The 21,207-nt window shown below is 50.9% G+C and overlaps 1 protein-coding gene and 1 long non-coding RNA gene across 2 annotated transcripts; both read right to left on the minus strand.

Annotated features, from left to right (window-relative positions):
• Positions 1–9,240: 9,240 nt before the first annotated feature.
• Positions 9,241–10,738, minus strand: LOC123143089 (putative cyclin-dependent kinase F-2). Its single transcript, XM_044561922.1, has one exon. The coding sequence runs from the start codon at positions 10,648–10,650 to the stop codon at positions 9,358–9,360; it is 1,293 nt and encodes a 430-aa protein (XP_044417857.1). The 5' UTR covers positions 10,651–10,738; the 3' UTR covers positions 9,241–9,357.
• A 6,571-nt stretch (positions 10,739–17,309) lies between these two features.
• LOC123054041 (uncharacterized) lies at positions 17,310–20,107 on the minus strand. The gene is made up of 4 exons (XR_006426036.1): positions 18,835–20,107; positions 18,617–18,691; positions 17,933–18,177; positions 17,310–17,565 (listed from the first exon to the last, which is right to left on the minus strand). It is a non-coding gene; the product is annotated as an uncharacterized lncRNA (long non-coding RNA).
• Between the last annotated feature and the right edge of the window lie 1,100 nt (positions 20,108–21,207).

Raw genomic sequence — 21,207 nt, forward strand, 5'->3', positions numbered from 1 at the left:
TCAGCTCGATGACGATCCCCAAACTCCGATCCAGCAAAGTGTCGGGGAAGAGTTCCGTCAGCACGACGGCGTGGTGACGATCTTGATGTACTACCGTCGCAGGGCTTCGCCTAAGCACCGCTACAATATTATCGAGGACTATGGTGGAAGGGGGCACCGCACACGGCTAAGAATATGATCACGTGGATCAACTTGTGTGTCAAGGGGTGCCCTCTGCCCCCGTATATAAAGGATCAAGGGGAGGAGGCCGGCCGGCCCTCTATGGCGCGCCAAGGAGGAGTCCTCCTCCTAGTAGGAGTAGGACTCCTACTAGGAGGGGGAAAGAAGTGGGGAGGGAGAGGGAAAGGGGGGCGCCGCCCCCCTCTCCTAGTCCAATTCGGACCAGGGGGAGGAGGCGCGCGGCCCACCTTTGGCTGCCCCTCTCTCTCTCCACTAAGGCCCATATGGCCCATTACTTCTCCCGGGGGGGTTCCGGTAACCCTCCGGCTCTCCGGTTTTCTCCGAAATCACCCGGAACACTTCCGGTGTCCAAATATAGCCGTCCAATATATCAATCTTTATGTCTCGACCATTTCGAGACTCCTCGTCATGTCCGTGATCACATCTGGGACTCCGAACTAACTTCGGTACATCAAAACTCATAAACTCATAATATAACTGTCATCGAAACCTTAAGCGTGCGGACCCTACGGGTTCGAGAACAATGTAGACATGACCGAGACACGTCTCCGGTCAATAACCAATAGCGGAACCTGGATGCTCATATTGGCTCCTACATATTCTACGAAGATCTTTATTGGTCAGACCGCATAACAACATACGTTGTTCCCTTTGTCATCGGTATGTTACTTGCCCGAGATTCGATCGTCGGTATCTCAATACCTAGTTCAATCTCGTTATCGGCAAGTCTCTTTACTTGTTCCGTAATACATCATCTTGCAACTAACTCATTAGTTGCAATGCTTGCAAGCCTTATGTGATGTGCATTACCGAGAGGGCCCAGAGATACCTCTCCGACAATCGGATTGACAAATCCTAATCTCGAAATATGCCAACCCAACATGTACCTTTGGAGACACCTATAGAGCACCTTTATAATCACCCATTTACGTTGTGACGTTTGGTAGCACACAAAGTGTTCCTCTGGCAAACGGGAGTTGCATAATCTCATAGTCATAGGAACATGTATAAGTCATGAAGAAAGCAATAGCAACCCACTAAACGATCGGGTGCTAAGCTAATGGAATGGGTCATGTCAATCAGATCATTCACCTAATGATGAGATCCCGTTAATCAAATAACAACTCCTTGTTCATGGTTAGGAAACATAACCATATTTGATTAACGAGCTAGTCAAGTAGAGGCATACTAGTGACACTCTGTTTGTCTATGTATTCACACATGTATTATGTTTCCGGTTAATACAATTCTAGCATGAATAATAAACATTTATCATGATATAAGGAAATAAATAATAACTTTATTATTGCCTCTAGGGCATATTTTCTTCACTAGGAGGGCCGGCAGCCCCCCCCCCCGCCGCACCTGGGCAACCGTAGCCTCAGGCAGGGAGGCGTGCGAGAAGAGGGCCGGGAAGGCACAACGCAGGGGACCGGGGGGGCAGCCAGCAGTCGTGCCAGAAGGAGGTCCCCCCCCGTCTCGAAGGCAACCTTGGTGAGCGCACGGTGGAGTGGAAGAAGCGCCAGCAGGTCCGCCCAGTGCGGTCCTCTGTCCGCAGTCGCGCCGGCGCCAAGCAGCGATCGCCCGTGGTGGTCCGCCCAGAGCCACCACGCCCACCGAGCAGGGGCCGCAGCATGGACACGATGCAACAGCTTGAGTAAGAGACAGTCATTTTGAGCAGAGATATCCCGCACCCCAGCCCTCCCTCCGCCTTCGTCCGGCAAACCATGGACCAGGCAACCAAGCATTGGGCACCCGATGCGCGGTCCGCCACGTTCCAAAGGAAAGAACGGGGAGAGAGTCAAGCGCAGCCACGACCTTGGGTGGGAGGCGCAGAGCGGACATGGCATAGGACGGAATGGCGTCGAGGATGGCGTTGATCAACACCAGCCTCCCAAAGGGAGAGAGCAGGCGGGAACGCCACCCCGCCAGGTAGCGATCCACCTTAGCAATCATGGGGGCGAAGTCAGAGAGCTTGAGCTTGTCAATGGACAGTGGGAGCCCGAGGTAGGTCTGGGGGAACCCCCCAACTGCACACTGGATGGCAGTCACTGCCCCGGCGACCGTCGCGGCGTCCACGTGGATGGGGACGAGAGTGCTCTTGTGGTAGTTAATGGAGAGGCCGGTCACGGCGGCGAACAGGTCCAGGATGGCTCGTAGACGGGCAGCCCCCGCCAGGTTGGCACGCATGACGATGAGGGTGTCGTCTGCATACTAAAGCACGACCGGGGGCTCGCTGTCCACCAGCGGGTGCATCAGTACATCGTCTTGCCGGATCATGCGTTGGAGGACGTCGGCCACCAGGAGGAAGAGGTAGGGGGAGATCGGATCCCCCTGGCGCAGACTGCACTGGATCGTGAACCACCGCCCCGGCACACCGTTGAGCAGGACGGCCGAGCGAGAGGACTAGAAGATGGCGTCCATCCAATCACACCAAAGCTCGGGGAAGCCCTGAGCCCTCATGATCCGGCGGAGGCTCCTCCAGTCAATGGAGTCGAAAGCTTTGGCGAAATCGAGCTTGAGGATGAGGGTCTGGGAAGATCGCCGGTGACAGCACTGCACAAGCTCAGCCGCGTACGCGAAGTTTTCCGCAATGCTGCGCCCGGCCAAGAAGCCGGACTGGTCTTTGTCGATGAGAGCCCCGATCTGGCGCTGAAGGCGTGTCGTGAGGCCACGTCAGAGGATCTTCACATCCCCGTTCTGCAAGGAGATGGGGCGGAAATCGCCAGGGCCAGGCACCCCCTCCTTCTTTGGCAGGGGGCAATGTAGGCCCTGTTGATCCCATCGAGGCGGACCGCCCCGGCGTGAAACCCGTCGAACAAGGCCTGCAGGTCGCCCTCGACGGCCGGCCAGGCAGCCTGGTAGAAGGCGGGGCCGAACCCATCGGGGCCCAGTGCACTTCCACCGTCCAGCTTCGACACAGCCGCTTTGATCTCGTCATGGCTGAAGGAGCGACGAGCGCGCTCCCCTCCACCCTGGGGGAGTTGGTGTAGAGCAGGTCGAGGTCGAACCCCCAGGAGGCGGAGCTGGGTCGCCCCAGCACAGAGGCGTAGAAGACGCGCAACGCCTTTGCCTTGCCGTTGTGCGACACGACCTCCGTGCCGTCGACCATGAGCGCCCGGATCGCGTTCTCGGGCTTGCGCTAAGACGCCATGGCATGGAAGTAACGGGTGTTCTCGTCGCCGAACCGCACCGCCTTGCACTTCCCCCGCTGCCTCCAGAAAACACACTGGCGACGAATCGAGGCCGCCGGGTAAAGACGAGCGTCGCCTCGCAGCAGGTCCTCTTCAGAAGAAAGAGAACGAAATTCTTCCAGGAAGTCAAACAGATCAATAAAAAACTTGCAGTCGTTATCGGCTGTCGGAACAAATTTGTGCCGCTGTTTCCACACTTTGGCCGCAGCCCTAGCCGCTTTTTTATTGGACGCCAAGTTACCTGCCGCACAGCGTTGTCCGCCAGCCCTAGACCAGGAGGGGAGGATCAAAGGGAGGAAGAGAGGGTTTAGGAGCCAGGCGCGCTCGAAGAAGAACCTAGAGGAGGCTGGGATGTGAGTGGAGGCGACGGCCACTAGGGGGAAGTGATCCGAGGTGGTGCGGGGACGGGAGCTCAGAGAGGAGTCGGGGAAGGTAACGTCCCAGTCGTTGTTGAAGAAGGCCCGATCGAGACGAGCCAAGGTTGGGGGGAGCGTTTGTTCGTCCACGTGAATAGACGGTTCGAAAGGGGGAGCTCGAACCAAGAGAGCGAATTGATAAGCCCGTTGAAAAGGGCCGCCCTGGGGGCATTGAAGTTGGAGTTGTTCTTTTCGTGGGGGAAGCGGATGAGGTTGAAATCCCCCAGAACGAGCCAGGGTCCGATGATGGTTGCCACGACCGTGGAGAGGTCGGCGACAAGATCAGCAGACCGCGCATGGTCGCTAGGGGCATAGACGTTAGTGAGCGAAACAATGAGGGCAGAAGCGACGGACTCGAGGATGATGGTGAGGGAGAACTCCGAGGCGAGGGAGGAGACAAGGCGGTAGGAGATGGGGTCCCAGGCAGAGAGGATGCCCCCGCGGCTCCCATTCGCATCGAGCACGGCGTGAAGGGAAAGACGAGAGGGGAGGAAGGAGCGGCATTTTCCGGCGTCCACCGATGCCAGTTTGGTCTCCTGGAGACACGCAATGCAGGGGTCGGCAGCACACACGGCGTCCCGGACAAGCCCACACTTGTCCGGGTCACCCAAGCCTTGCACGTTCCAGCACAGCACGGTCAGTTTACGAAAAGCGGTGTTATCCATAACAGGAGGAGGCACCCCAAGTAGAGAGAAAGAACAGAAAAATAACACGGTGGAATGGAGCATAAATCCTCAAACAAGCGAGGAGAAGCAGGGAGGCGACACCACAGGTGTAGGGAGAACGGAGACGCAGGTAGCCACTACACATCCTCGGGGACGGCACCGGGACGCTTGATCGCCGCGGCCGCCCTAAGGCCAGCCACGGAACGCCCCCCCCCCCCAACGGGGCCACGACGGTGTCAATGAGCTTGTCACGCACGGCGCGAGCTTGGAGGCGGGGCGAGCACCCAACGAGAGAGTCACGAAGGGCCCGCCGCTTGATCGCCTTGGCCTCCATGTTCACATGCATGCTGGGTTCGAGCAGGGCAAGCCTGGCGCTGCGGCGCCCCCCCGTCCTCAGAGAAGGCGCACGGCAGGGGCGGGGGCGGTTCCACGTCCTCCGCGCCCGCGTCATCGGGGGCGAGCTCGGTGATGCACATAGAGGAGCACGCGAACGGCGGAGAGGAGATAGAAGGGAAGGTCGGTAGGAAGCGGTGCCCCAGCCAGGGCCCAAGCGGAGAGGGCGCTGCCACGGGGAGGGGCAGGGTGCCCAGAACACGGAGAACCGAGTTGAGCTCGCCACCCCCACCCCCATGGCCACCACCAGCGGTGCAAGGCGAGCGCGGCGGCCTGACAGGGGGGGCCCGGAAGACAGGGCGCCCGAGAAGGGAGGAGGGGCGGTTGTGGGCGAACGGAGGATGCGGCTGAGCGAAAAGGGGGGATGTAGGAGCCGTCAGGGCGGAAGGAGGCGTCATCGGCTCCACCGAGACGACGTGAGAGGGCCACGCCCCCCCACGGCCAGACGTCACGAGGGACGTCGTGGGTCCACTCTAGGAGCATCACCACCTTGACTGTGGCCAGCTCGCGCCCTGAGAGGACCAGGGGGTCGATCTCCAGCACCTTGCCGAACCTGGAGAACGCGACGGGGATGCCCTCCGGCGTGAGGTGCTCAGCAAGGAAACCCGTGGCGGCGAGGAGGGCTCAAGAGCGGGCGCGCTGCGGCACCCTCCCGAAGTGCTCCTCCCGGTGAAGGTCGATGCGGGTGCCCTGGAAGTCGAAGGGCTGCTCGCGCATGGCCTCCTCACGGTCAAGCCAAGAGGCGAAGCGGAGGTAGAGGACGCCCACCGAGGACGGCACCGTTTTAACGGACAGGTGGCCAAGGTCGCGAAGGAGAGCCGCCTGCACCGCCGAGGTACTGTTGGAGAAGGCATTGGGAGGCTCGATGGTCACCACCGCGAGGCGAAGGGTGGCCTCGTAATCGCCGGCAAGCATGAAGACATCAATGGCATCGGGATGAGCGGACTCCGCCGCGAGGGAGGGGCCGCTATAGCCAGATGACACATCCGAGGTGGAGGAGAGACGGTTTTTATCGCTGGACGATGCCCGGTCCCGCGGAGCGAGGAGCTCAGGGGGGATCCCCGCCAGAGGGGCGGCCGGCTCCGGATGCCCAGCCCTAGAGGGAGGAGAGGGGGGAGGGAGGGGGGACCGGACGACCCCCATGGTGGAGACGTCACACATGCTGGGAGGGGAGCGAGGGCGAGAGGGGGAGGCGGAGACGCTCCCACCCACCTCGGATCCCGAGGAGCGAGGCATGGTCGCCAGAGCCATAGTGGGAAGGCGGCGCAGCCTGGAGGGGTGAGGGATGGCGGGACGAGGCGGTGGCGGTGGGGGAGGCGGGGGCGGGGAGGCGCGCGGGAGGGGGGGCGTCGCGCGGGGGGTGGGGGCAGGGCGAGGGTGAGCCATGGGGCAGCGGCGAGAGCGAGCACGGTGCCCGGACTGGCGGCACCGACGACACCGGACTGGGTCCCGGCAATCCTTCACAAAGTGCAGGGTGGAGAGGCACCGGAAGCACCCGTGGAGCGAAAGGAGGGGAAGGGCGCGAGGCGATGAGGGGAGACGGGAGGGGGTTGCGGGGGAGAGAAGGGCATGGAGATAAGGCCGGTCTTCGGGAGTGGAGGAGGGGCGAGGAGGGGAGAGAGGTTTAGTCCCCGTACGGGGGGCAGGCGGGGAGTCAATGTGGACGGGACGGGCGCCGCGCAAGTTCTCGATGTCGCTGACAGAATCGACAGGGCAGAGCGGAAGCGGCAAAGCGGGATTAAACTCCCCCGTCTCCAGATCCGCGACCAACTCACCTCCAGGTATGCGACAGGGGGCGCGGGCGACCGAGGGGGGGCGAAACGTCACCCGGGTGGGGCCAGGAGAGGAGACCAGGGAGGACAGACCTAGGGGGGTAGACGCCGGTGAGCCGAAAGGCTACCGCGCCTCCCCGTCGCCATGACGCCCCGCGTTAATGCGGTGGGTGGAGGGTGGGTGGAGGCACTAGCCCGGACGGGACCGGCAGCCTCGCGGGCCGCGGAAAGGGTCGGGTGGACCCCAATCTTGACAGAGGCACCGCCACCGACGCCGGAGGCGACGACGAGAGCCGCCGCGGCCGGACTGGCCACCGGGACGGCGAAAACCAGGTCCTCAACCACGGATGCACGTAAACGCAGGGGGCGCACAGAAAAACAAGGACATGAGAGCAGAGATCCCAGGCGCGGAGAAGTAGGGGGCCGCCGACGGCGGCGTGACCCAAACCGTGCCGGCCGAGGAGGGAGGCAGAGGGGAACCCGGGGCTGGGCACACGCTGTGACCAAGGAGAGACAGCGCGCGGGCATGGAAGGAGATACCTGGGGGCGGGATGACAACGATGCGGCGGGCAGACGATCTAGACCGAGAAGCAGCGGGAGGACGACAGCCAGGGGGCGGAGCAGGCTCCAGGCGGGGGCCGGCGACCAACGCGGGGGGAGTGGCTAACCTAACTGGTGGGGTGGGCGGAAGGTGCTCGTCGGCACCGGCAGGAGGGGCGTCGCCCTCAGGATCACCAGAGCAGTCCATCCCCTGTGTGGGAGCGATGACAGTTTCCCTCTGCACCTCCATCGTCCGGAATGGCTTTCTCCCACGTCTACCACATGATTTCTCCTCGAGACAAAGTTACCATGATATTCGTATGCAAATTATCATGCCTGTGTTGCATAACTTACCGTGCTATTTACATAGAACGTACCAGGTACTATGCTTCAACAACTACACCCCTTCAAAGTTACCATTGTGTTTTGTACATGAGTTATAAGGTCTTCGATGTGTAAAATACCATGGTACTTACACATAAGTTATCGGGTATATGTACATCAACCTCCCCCCGGTCAAAGTTACCATGGTGGATTGTACATGAGTTACCGGGTCTATAGTTCGTATATTATCATGATACTTGCACCTAAAAACCTGGGTGTGTTTTGGTAGCTTTTTCCATATGTCAAAAATTACCACGATGTTTTTGCGTAACTTATCACGCCTATAGCACGTGTGCCCCTCATGACACTAAACATTATGTGACTTTCCCGTGTCACGCCATGTGTTGTGTTCATCCAAGAGGCCCACGCGCGAGGCGAGTGTATGTTTTTAACAACTTATTTTCCTTTGGTAAAAAAATTACCATCATGTTTATATTGCAAGTTATCGGTTATGGATGCTTATATTATCATGTTATTTACACAAAAATTATTGAGGATGTTTTGAACAACTTTTTTCCGGGACAAAAAGTTATCATGATGATTCTAGGTAACCTATCAAGCCCGTAGTGCTTAAAATATCATGCTATTTACACAAAATTTACCAGAGGTATGTTTCAGCAGCAAATTCCGTCCCCACCCCCCGGGGTCAAAAACTTATCATGGTGTTTAGTTATCGCAGTGCATATGTTTTCATGCTATTTACACATAAAAATGCCAGGGGAGGGAGGTATACTACCATGCTATTTACACAGAAGATACCGGAGTATCTTTTTCAAAAAAAAAAATCCCTACGGTCAAAGTTACCATGGTGTTTCTACCTCATTTATCAGATGAGCGTTGCATATATTACCATCTATTTACACATAAATTATCAGGTATCTTTTCACATCTGTCTTCCCCAATGGTTAAAGTTACCACGATGTTCGTATCTAAATTATCAGGTCTATGGCGTGAATGTTATCGTGCTATTTACAGAAATTAACGAGGGGGGGGGGGGCAGGTTTAACAAATTTATTCCCAATGATCAAAGTTACCACGATGTTTGAAACAAAAAGTTTTTCAGTGCTAACATAGGTTAAACAAATTTATTCCCAATGATCAAAGTTACCACGATGTTTGAAACAAAAAGTTTTTCAGTGCTAACATATTAAAGGCAAAAACATGTCAAAAACAGTATTTCCCTTAGCTTGTTCAACAATGACTGTCATAGGTGAGGTGGTTAGCTCCCTTTGTTGATTACCTGCAGACCAGGGATCAAATCCTAGTCCAAGCATTGTTTTTGCCAAAAATCGAGAAGGCGCGTGGGGCCATAATTGACGATTACGAAAATTAGAAGGGCATGAGCGGGTGTGCCTGATAAAATCGGGGAGAGCGTGCAGGAAAGGAAAGAAATCAGGAGGTCGGTCGGGGAAAGGAAGAAGATCGGGAGGGAACTGACGGCGCTGGAAATGGCAGTTTCACAATCTATCACACGGTTGCCATATACATATTTTGTAATCTAAATAGTGTATATTATACAAAATTATTTTTCAAACAAATTCTTGAGCATCAACCTACATATTCGTACATAAATTAATAATCAAAGTTCAAGAGTTTGATTATAGTTTTGTTTTGCCGTGTAATTTTTGTGAATATATTAGCAACCAAAATATGAAAAAAAATGATTGAATTTTATCTTTATCGTGTATGTGCTTTTTGAACACCAACCTACATTTTTAAGGGACAACCTACATGTTTGTACAAATATTAGTAGTCAAATTTTCAAAAGCATCCAGCGGCCCGGCCCACTAATCACACCACGGGGATTTCTATTCTACACTGCCTTCGACCTTACCGGTCGCCCAAAGCACGACAAAGCCATCTGCCAGGAGTGCGACGCCAGCGCGCGAATGCTCGCGGCCGCGCCATCGCTCTTCGAAACTGCAGGGGCTACAGGAGCGTGGTCGTCGTCGGCGTCAGCGAACCACGGAAGCCGGAGCGCGGCGGCCGCGTCCAGCCGCTTGCTGGGGCTGCACGTGAGCAGCCCTTTCAAGACCTTGAACCCGTCCTTGGACAGCGTCTGCTCCGGGAACAGCTCGCGCAGCCTGCCACCGCGCCGAGCTTGCCGCCACCGCTTCACCTCGCCGGCGAGGAACGAGAACGGCGACTTGAAGGCCTTAAGCGCCTTCTTCTTTTCTGGCACGCCGAGCACATCGAAGATCTTGTAGAGCTGGCCGGCCATGGTGTCTGCCCTCTCGAAGAGCACCTCGCCGGTGAGCATCTCGGCCATGACGCAGCCCAGGGACCACATGTCGACGCGCGTGTCGTAGCGCGGCTTCGCCAGCAGCATCTCCGGCGCCATGTACGACCTCGTTCCGGCGGCCAGGAACGCGCCGTCGGCGTTCTGCTCGGCCATGGACATCGCCAGCCCGTAGTCGCAGATCTTGACGACGAGGTCATCATCACCGCCGCCGCCGCCGCCGTCGTAGACGACGAGGACGTTGGACGGCTTGATGTCGCGGTGGATGATGCGGCGCTCGTGCATGGCGTCCGCGCCGGCCAGCAACTGCCGCATGACGCCGCGGACCTCGTCCTCCGTGAACGGGCGGCCGAGGCGGCCCATGCGGTCGTAGACGACCTGGTCCAGGCTCCGGCCGACGTACTCCATGACGATGGCGTAGTCGCTGGTGCCGGGCACGCGCGCGATTCCCTTGAGAGCGACGACGGAGGGGTGGCCGCCGCAGGCCGCCATGAAGCAGGCCTCTCGCAGGAGCTTGCCGACGAGCTGGTCGGAGCCGGGGCTGTGGCGCGTCGTCCAGCGGAGGCCCTTGAGGGCGATGGTCTGGCCGGTGGCGCGGTGGCGCGCCCTGAGGACGACGCCGAAGCGGCCCTCGCCGATCCTGCGCGCCTCCTGGTAGCTGCGTGAGCTGCCCATGCGCCGCCGCTTCCCGGTGCTTCTCGTCGCCCCCTCCTCCGCGGCGGAGGCGACGTCGTGGATCATGGCGGAGATGGCGGCGACTCGCCTGGCGCTCAGGGTTTCCGACGCAACGGCGTGGTCGATGACGGCGCAGATGGAGGCGACCCTGGAGGCGATCGTTGTCACTGCGCCGTCGTCATCCTTAGCCATGTCGCTAGCGGTGTCTGGACCTAGCTACGAACTAATTACCCTAGCTAACTAGCAAGACGTTGATAAGGGATTCGACCATGATATCCGATCTGACGAAGGTCGAGCCGGTTGCGATACAGACTCCGGAAGACCTGGCGAGTGGCGAGTGGCGTTATGTTGGTGCACCGACGTGCGCGTGGGTTCGGAGCGCAGAAGCCAGCAGCAGAAGGTCGGTTCGATCTGTCTCTGCTATCAAGAACATCTCTAGGCTTTCCCCTAAAAACATTTAATCCACTAACAAAATTGTTTAGGAAATTAACACACACGACTAGACTTTCACACCCTCTTCAAGAATTCATCCGATTAACCATTTAACTTGCCGATTAATCCTTACTCATAGGGTCTTCGAGTAGCCGATTACCCGATAAATCGTCCGATTAATTGATTAAATGGCCGATTAACTTGCCGATTAGCCTATTAATCCCCTACTCACCAGCCGACCGAGCAGCTACCAGTTAACGATTTCCTCAACAATGCTTTCGCATGTACTCTCTCCGTTCTGAATTACTTGTCGCAGGTATAGATGTATCTAGATGTATTTTAGTTTTAGATACATTCATTTCTACGACGAGTAATTTGAAACGGGGGGAGTACCTTTAATTCCTCAAAGGGCGCTACTCTGCACCGGCGCGCCGGCCAAAAAATTTGGCCAGTCCCGCATGGGCCACACGATATAGCTTTTATAAACCGTACGATTCAACCTTACAGAAAATGCTGAAGAAAAAAAACAGAGGATAATAAAAAGAGAAAAAAGGGAAAGAGACCAGTGCCCCACTCGTCCTCAGCCGCCGATGACCCGTGCTCGCCAAATCACGCCCATTTGCCTCACCGCACACGCTCACCGCCGATGCTCGCCGTCGTCGCTCCCAACAAAAAGGTCGTTGACCGTAGCGGCCTTTTCTCTTGCCTCCGTGTTGCATCCATGGTAGCTCCGCGGTGTCGACTGCAACACAGTCCTCGCTGGTGCTGCCCACCGCCGGCGTGGTCACCGCCCCCCACGTCCGTCGCCGCAGCTCCCCACCACTCGCCGCAACTAAGAAAACGAAAAAAATCAGTTGAAGCAAAATTTTAGCCAGTTTCAGCAAAAAAAATTGTAGGTTCCAGCAAAACCATGGACCTTCGTCGCCGGAACGTAGCAAAATTTTTGACCGGTCGTAGAAAAAAATAAAAGACGGTTACAGCAACTCACCATGGTTGCAGCTTCCCTCGCAGGCATGGCCGTCATCGCCGACATGGTGACCCACCAGGTTTGAAGCTTGCCATTGTGTCGCTTGCAGCTCGCTAGACACCGGTTGTAGCACTGCCTCGTGCCGTTTGCAGCCTTGCCGGCGATGGGCGTCTCCGGTTGTAGCTCTGGTGTACCACGGCTTGCAGCTCTGGCACGCATGGTTGAAGCTTCTGTGCTACATGGTTGTAGCAAAAAAAACTTCATTAATCCCCTTCCTTCAGCAAAAAGCTACTACTGATGAAATAAAATGCTACAACCTATGACTCAAAAGTTGCTACTATCAAAAGTGGGATTGTTGCGACCGGCGAAATCAAAAGTTGGAACCAGCGACGTGAAAAACTACTACTGACGGGAAAAATGTTGGTACCAACGAATCAAAGATTGGTGCTCGTGGATGAAAATTGCTACAACCGGCAAAATAAAAAGCTGGAACCGACAGATCAAAAAGTTGCAACTGGTTAAAAATAAAAAACAAAGCCATATCCGCACGGCGTCTTGCGAAAAAAATGGTGTCGCCGGTGTGCGAGCGTCGTCGCATCAAGCTCACAGGGGAGGGGGGCGCAGAGCAGCTCGTCGTCGCCTCAACGCGGGCTTTGTGGGAGGTGGTGGTGAGGACGCACGTCGGCAGGGAGGTAGAGAGGGGACGGAGGGGGGGTGTGCTTGAAGGCCAAATCCATGGCGGTGTGGCGTTCATGGCGAGGGAAGAGGAAAGAAGACCGACCGGAGGAGAACGAAGAAGAGATAGGAAAGAAAACGAATGGGGGAGGACGAGGATAAGGTCAGGTGAGAGGATAAGGGCATGTACAATGGTGGCATATGGATACATATACCTCATGGGAAAAAGTAGTTTGAGGCAACTACACTGATTTTTTCTCCTCAATGCAAGCTACTACTAGTGGGCCTCATCAAGAAATAAAAAGCAGAAACTTTAATACACATGCATCTCTACTCCTTACTTCAACCTTTTCAGCTTTTTATATTGGACCACACTTTTTCTTCCCAAGCACCTGCCTCTTGAAGAGGATCCCGCTTCTCTATCCGTCCTGGCATCCGATCCTACATGGCACATGGGGCATCACCATGAGGCTATGCATTGGTCATGCCCTAAGATCAGGTGAAAAAAGCGGTGCGTGGGCCCTTGTGATGAGGACATCAATACCATTGTTACATCCACATCTCCTACTGTTACATATACTGGACCAATTACTAGAGCTCGCGCACGCCAATTAAATTACCAGGTACTTTCGTTTCTTGGTAATGATTCTAATGTTCATGAGAATATGATGCTGCCTAAATTGGATACATTTGTTTTGCTTACAAATGAAGGGCCTAGCTTGGAGAAGGATGAACATTGGAGCAAGAACACGCATGGAGTTGATGGCATGCGCAACGGGATCAAGAACAGAGTTACAAGTGATGATTTCAGGACTTTGAAGCCACCATAGGAGTGCATGAAGCCTTGGACGAAATATACAAGATGCCACTTCATAATATTCGTCCATAGGCTATTTTAGGTGCTGCGTCACCTTATTATTGGGCCAGGCCCATGTAATTTCGAAATACTTAAGTATAGGCTATTTTTAGAGTCCGTATGTGTGGGGAAACAAGAGTTGGGGTTGGTTTCGGACCCCACCCTCAAGGGCCACGAAATTCACCCCCCCCTCTTCCTCCATATATACAGCCCTTAGGGCGTCGTTTAGACTTTGGGTTTTGTTTAGATTAAAAGTTCGCCATAGCTGCAACTTCTCGTACTTCGTTTGTGTCCAAGGATCAGACCAAGACGTCACAGAACCCCACCTTGATCAATAAAGTTTTCATCCTATATTCGCAATATCCAGATTGCAATCTCAGTTTCTTGCTTGTTCTTCGTTTGCTTGCAGGAAACAGACCCTCGTGGTCAGGTTGATCGTGCTCCGGCGTGGTCAATAACCCCTCGGAAGTTGGTTTAGCGATTGCTAAGGCGCGACGTCTCGCACGTTCGTAGTCGGATCGTCAAGGTCGACTCCCACAGAAATGATAGCCACCATCTCATCGAAATATCGGGACACCTTTGCCTCTATCAAGTGGTATCAGATTTCCAGGTTGTTCGGTGAGATTTTACAGTTTTCGTAGATTAGATCGAGTCTGTTCTTCATACCTACAGTCCACGAAAAAGCCACAAAAAAATTAGGGTTACTTCATCATATCCGAACCAATCTGAGCCTTCGCATACTCTTTTTAAGGGTTTTTGCTTTGTTGAATTTGCGGTTGCATCTCGTGTCAAGTTGCTGGTCTTAGAGTCTAGTCTTTTAGATTTTCGAGTTCTGGTCATAAGTTGTCACGCTGCCGCCGCACCATCATCATCGCCTTGCCATCTACCACCATTGCTTATCCGCCACCGCTCTGAATCCGTATCCATATACCACCACCAATCCGTATCCATATACCACCACCAATCTGTATCCATATACCACCACTGCTACAATATACCACCACCGCTGCCATATACCACAACCATATATCCACCACCAATCTGAGTTCTTCTCATATTAGGTTTGTTTTTGAGATCAATCTAAATTCTTATTCGTGTTTCCTTGCCTGCGCAAGTCTCGGGAAAAAGAAGTCTGGAGACCCCCGGGCAGTTTTTAGGCCAAAATTTCGGCAACCAAAAATATTTTTTCCCTATCCTATTTTTAGGCTTTTTTGAGTCTTTTGAGCCACGTGCCATCATAGTGATTTTTTGTCGCACTTTTTCGTCGTCGCTGCCCTGATTTCCGGAAAAAAAAGCCGATTTTTTTTCGTGCCCATCCTATCAGTTTGACGAGGGAGGAGTTTTGAGACACTCTCCATTATAGTGATTTTTTGCAAAAAAAAAGAGGAGCGCAAAAAAAAGAGCGATTTTTTTTCCAGAGTGTGCTTTTCTCTTGTTTACGTGCAGCGCCGTGATTTTGTTAGTGTTCTAGGCTCGCGTCTCTAGCACGGTCTAGCCTAGGACCAGCACAGTACCGTCGTTGAGCGTTTATTCAACTTTGCATCTCTGAATTGATTATTGCTGACCCTTTTTGCTACCATACTATAAGCCTTCCCAGCTCCACATACATCTAAGTCGTGCGTTTGACTCTCCCTGGCAATCGCTCTATCCATGCTTTTGAGAGTTTTAACTACAACGGTTGCCGATCACCGCCTGCTGCTGGGTAAGAACTGGTAAGAATTTAAGATTTGCTTGACGGATTTGTGACACCCGCCACCACCACTACTTGTTAGTAGTCTGTAGGATCATATTCTTGTGTGTTTCTATTGCTGCTAACCATGCCAGGATCACAAGCCGACGAGACTGACTGGGAGAACTTGACGAACAAGGAGCTTCATGATAAGTTTCAGCAAATGATGAGTGGACAGGTGCAAGATGTGCTAAACAGATTTGAAAAGGCCATGGAGAAGATAGATGGCATGGAGAAGACATTTGAAACAAAGCTCGATAACAAGTTTGCTGAATTGCTTTCGTGTTTTCCACCACCACCACCGGTTGCTCCTGCCGCACCTCTGCAACAACAGCAACAACACCGACTATCTCCACGTCGGGAAACAACCCTCCGCCGAGCGAGCCGTGTTCCTCTTCAGCCGGGCCAAACTGCTGGTGTTGCTGTTGATACTTTTGTGGCTCCTACTGCTGATGTGGAGGAGGATGATTATGTGGGAGATTACGAGGATGAGGTTGATCAAAATCAGAACTACGTGCCACCACCAGCACAGCAACCACCAGGTCGTCCACATGCAAATACTGGCAATGGTAGGGCTCACCCTCAGGTACGAGATCATGACCATCTCCCTAAACTAAAATTGAATATTCCACCATTTGAGGGTAGATATGTTCCTGATATATATCTTACTTGGGAGTTAGAAACTGAACAACGATTTACATGTTTACAATATCCCGAGGAGAGACGTGTTCCTGCTGCTGTTTGTGCATTCACTAGTTTTGCATGTGTTTGGTGGTCTGAGCATTGTAGATTATATCCTATTCCAGCTACTTGGGCTGCTTTGAAAACTGCTATGCGTACTCGTTGGGTTCCACCATATTATCAACGTGAATTACTTCAAAAATTGTAGCGATTAAGACAAGGAAAAAATTCTGTAGAGGAATATTATCAGGAATTGCAAACTGGCATGATTAGATGTGGTATTGTTGAGGAGAATGAAGCTATGCTTGCACGTTTTATGGGTGGATTAAATAGAGAGATTCAGACCATTCTAGAGTATAAGGAGTATACTAATATCACTCGTTTATTCCATCTTGCTTGTAAAGCTGAACGTGAAGTGCAGGATCGATAGGCATTGGCGCGTACTAACTTTTCTGCAGGTCGACCTTCATCCTGGACACCACGTGCATCATCTACTTCCACACGTTCTGCTACACCGGCACCTCCGTCGTCTGCCACCTCCAACTGTGATACAATAAAGCAGGCACAATCACCACTATCTGCCAAGAGCACACCTTCTGGGCCTGCAAAGAGCTCTTCTTCATCCATGGCATCAACAGGGCAAACACATGATATTATTTGTCGACGTTGCAAGGGTGGAGGTCATTATGCGAGAGAATGCACATCTAAGCGTGTGATGATTGTTACTGAGGATGGTGGGTATGAGTCCGCTAGTGACTATCATAAGGAGACTTTGGCTTTTATTACACGTGACGAACACGGTGGAGACGATTCTGATCATGAGACGCAATATATGGCTCCTGAAGATGCTGACAGGTATGAATGTTTAGTTGCTCAATGTGTTTTGAGTGTGCAGGTTACACAAGCTGAGCAAAATCAGAGGCATAATTTGTTCCATACCAAGGGAGTTGTGAAGGAACGTTCTGTTCGCGTGATCATAGATGGAGGGAGTTGCAACAACTTGGCTAGCATGGAGATGGTGGAGAAGCTATCTCTCACCACAAGACCACATCCACATCCTTACTACATCCAATGGTTCAACAACAGCGGCAAGGTTAAGGTAACACGTATTGTTCGTGTGCATTTTAGTATCTCTACATATGCTGATTATGTTGATTCACTACAACAAGAACCCCCCTTCAGCAACGCATCGATGTGTTGTCCAATGCCCATTTAAGCGTTGCTAAGGTCTACACCAACGGATTTATATCTGTTGCCGTTGGTGGCGTTGCAAAGGTCTACAACAACATATATAAGTTCGTTGGTAACCAGCATGAATATGTGTTGTAAGGGAGCAACGTATAGAGCTAGAGCATAACAACACTCTGTATGCGTTGGTGGCTGCCCAAAAAAGATCCTTACAATTCCTAGAAGCATCGTCGCATAGCTTGGACAATTAATGTATTTTGTATAACAAAATTCTAAATTATTATATCAATGATGATAGTGTATAGGAGAGACAAACATAATAATTAGAAAGGTCACATATATTAATCAACTTGGTTGCTTTACAAAGAACATGATACAAAGACTACAGTATGTGAAACTACCTAGTAGTAGTCTGATTCTCAACCTTGCAATAAACATGTCAGCCATCTAAAACATAATGTTTGAAACATTGACCTAAATGACATTCTAATAACCTAATCTAAAACTATCTAGTAGTAGCCACCTTCTCGATCTTGCAATCAACTTCTGAGCCATGGATCATCGATTTATCTTGGCAATCTACAACAACAAAGAAATGAGAAAAACAAGGTGCCATCAAATAAAATCAAGTTACTAAGGCAGTAAAATTCAAACAAAGAGCAACATACGAAGCTTGAAGGCCATGTGATAGTTCATCTTGCTATATGATCAATAGTTTTGTTTTAGTGGTTGTATCAACCAAGAATAAATTAACAAGTTCAACACCCACATTTTTTGTTTTATATTCTAGATCGGTACTTTTGAGTGTAGCAAGAGCAACACTCTTGTTTAGATTTCCTAAAGCTAAGCAGGAACTAAAATGAGCATTCATATTGCAAAAGGAATGATCAATAATAGATTGTTGCTCAACCATGTTGAATTCCAATCAGTAGAGAAATGAGCATACCTTATCTTTAGATGGATGTTAGTTTGATGCTCATATCTCCGTATCAAACAGAAAGTTTCACTTCAGATACAATATGTTGCTTCACTAAACATGATAGTTGAAGTTTTACTTCTCTGAACACCCAAGTCAAAGCAAGCACTGAACAGAATAATCATTCCATCATCCAACATACGTCATCACGTGTGAAGGGCTTTGATATATCATAATTTGACCACTTTTTACAGACCCGGCCATAGCACTCAACTCTGTATACAGAGAAAAGAGAGCCTTATGAACAGACCATTCATATGTTAATTAAATTAATAAACACCTTACAAAGAATATAATGAAGATACAGTGAGGTAAATGCCCAGAAAATATGTGCGCCGACAAATAGAGCATGCTTCATTTCAAACACAGATCTGTAGTTACCAAAACAGTGCATATATAAATGCAGAGATTGAAAAAATTCCAGAAATACTTGAAGTTGATAGAAAATAATTCGCACAAAGCTATATCAGATGGCTGTATTAAATGTTAACAAGTGTGTTTTCTAGTGATTTTGATTTTTATATATATGATTAACAACAATAGTAATATATCTGAGTGAATACAAAATCTTTTCAATTTTTTTAGTTACACTGCAGATGATGTCACTTAAATAAACTACAGCTTTACAAGCCAACATTATTCATGCAGTCGTACCTCCTTCTACAGAAGTAACCCGCTATATATGCCCTGAACTTTTTCCCAAAGATGAATATGTAAGAATTTTTTGTCCTGTAAACAATGATGGATTCATTTCATAAGCACTTGCAAGCACATTTATGTTGATCCAACAAAAACACTGACCAGCAATCTTCAAAATTTCTAACAACAATATTAAGTTGTAATTATATACCTTAAGTTTAAGGTTGACTTACATGAGTTGTGATGCCAAGTTCAAAGACTCCGAGGATCAATGCGTCATGGAAGATGGCGCGCAGCGAACACACTGTTGTGAAGACGAATGTTGCGGCGCTGCACCAAGTGCTCATGCGTTCGGCTGCTAGCACCAGCTGCTACTATGCTCTAGTATGACGGCGACAATCAAATCTGAACCAAAATTACTACATCCAGCCGGTGAAAGTGCAGAACATGCACATACACAGGTCACGATTTGATCGATTCATCCATCAAAATAAGCCAGCCACGATCGTACATGGGCTATTGCCTGCTTGCTTTGGGATTCTCTAATTTCGTGATAGTTCATTAACATATTGGCTAATGAGTAATTAGCTGCGACCAGCCGGCCGTTAGCGTGTACATACACAAAGGTGCAAGCCAACAACCACAACGGTGGATCAGGAATACTATAATACTTAAAGGAAACTGCTAGACGATTGGTAATTTTTTCTACAAGGCAGACACCTTAATTTTTACTGAAAGTCGGTCATTAGCAGAACGTACAAATCACAGACCTTATCTTCCGTTGTCACCTTCCAAGGTATAATATGAAATCCATTACTAAGCACAACTAGAATCTCTATTCCAAAGGATTGGGAATATACAGGTTCCATCAACCAGCCACATATCAGAAAGTAGTACCGCATACCTACAAAAACACCCAGAATTGGAAGTCTCCATTCTAAATTTCTAATAGCCATCACGAGATTCTGCCTGTCTCGCAAATACCAACAACCTGGGCCGATCGAGTGAACCGGCAGGAAGCAAAGAGAGAGGGGAGAAAATACAAAATTACCATGGCGTTGAGGTTGGAGAAGTCCTTGGCGAGGATGTGGTACTGGCGGAATCGATGGACAAGCACGAACAAGCGGACGACGGCTACGAGCATGGAGGTGAAGGAGCTGCAGGTGGTCTTGCCTCCGATGAAGACTCTCCTTCTCCAGAAGGTTCCTCACCATCTGGTCCGGCAAGTCGCCGGCTTGCACCGCCGCTGGCGGTCGACATCGTCACGCTCCTCCGATGCCGCAGGGTTGGCGTTTGGTGGGTGGGGCGGGTGCGGGGTTGGAGACCACATCGGGATCACGGGACGCAGTTGAGGCGGCCGAGTGTGGAGGACGGAGACGATCTGTTGGAATCCGGATTAGGGATCACACGATAGAACGAAGGTAGGCAGCGGCTACGTGTGCGGTGTCCTACCTATCGGGAGGAAGTGGGTTGTTTCCCTTACTTTTTATTTTCGAAAAATGATATTTCCTTAATTGTCGTAGGGAGTTATTAATAGTCGTGGGAAGTGGGAGCTGCAATCCCAGCAACACATGCCTATTTCGTTGGAAGGTATGCGTAGCTATAGAGGGGTTCGTGGTGTAGTGATTGTGATGTGGTACCTATGCAAGCATGTTCCTTATTACTTGGTAGACCATGACAATTTGATAAAAAATTTGTACACCATGGTAGAAACAATCAGTATACTCTTGTTTATAACGATAAAAATATTACTTTGCTTCCTATGACTCCTGATTCCATTTTGAAAGATGATATTAATAGAGCTAATAAAGCAAAACAGGAGACAAATAATAGTGAAAATCAGATTGTGGCAAAAGAATTTGAGCACCAAATGAAGCCTAATAATAAGTCATCTACTGTTGTTTCTGAAATTAAATTGAAAAGTGCATGTTTACTTGCCACCAAATCTGATATTGATGAGCTAGATTTTAGCAAATCTGTTTGCTATGCTTTTATGTGTAAAGAGGCATTATTTTCATTCAAGGACGTGCCTTCCTCTTTGCCCCCTGCTGTCACTAACATTTTGCAGGAGTTCGCTGATGTCTTTCCACAAGACGTGCCACCGGGATTACCACCTATTCGAGGGATTGAGCATCAAATTGACTTAATTCCCGGTGCTTCGCTACCCAACCGTGCACCATACCGTACCAATCCAGAGGAGATGAAGGAGATTATGCGTCAAGTACAGGAGCTGCTCAACAAAGGTTATATACGCGAATCTCTTAGTCCTTGTGCTGTTCCTATTATACTAGTGCCTAAAAAGGATGGTACGTCGCGTATGTGTGTTGATTGTAGAGGCATTAATAATATTACTATTCGTTATCGTCATCCTATTCCTAGGCTTGATGATATGCTTGATGAATTGAGTGGCTCTACAATATTCTCCAAAGTTGATTTGCGTAGTGGATACCATCAAATTCGTATGAAATTGGAAGATGAATGGAAAACAACATTTAAAACTAAGTTTGGTTTATATGAGTGGTTATTCATGCCTTTTGGGTTAACTAATGCGCCTAGTACTTTTATGAGACTAATGAATGAAGTTTTACGTGCTTTTATTGGACGAT

This window comes from Triticum aestivum, chromosome 1A (assembly GCF_018294505.1).
Source record: "Triticum aestivum cultivar Chinese Spring chromosome 1A, IWGSC CS RefSeq v2.1, whole genome shotgun sequence".
Lineage (NCBI taxonomy): Eukaryota > Viridiplantae > Streptophyta > Magnoliopsida > Poales > Poaceae > Triticum > Triticum aestivum.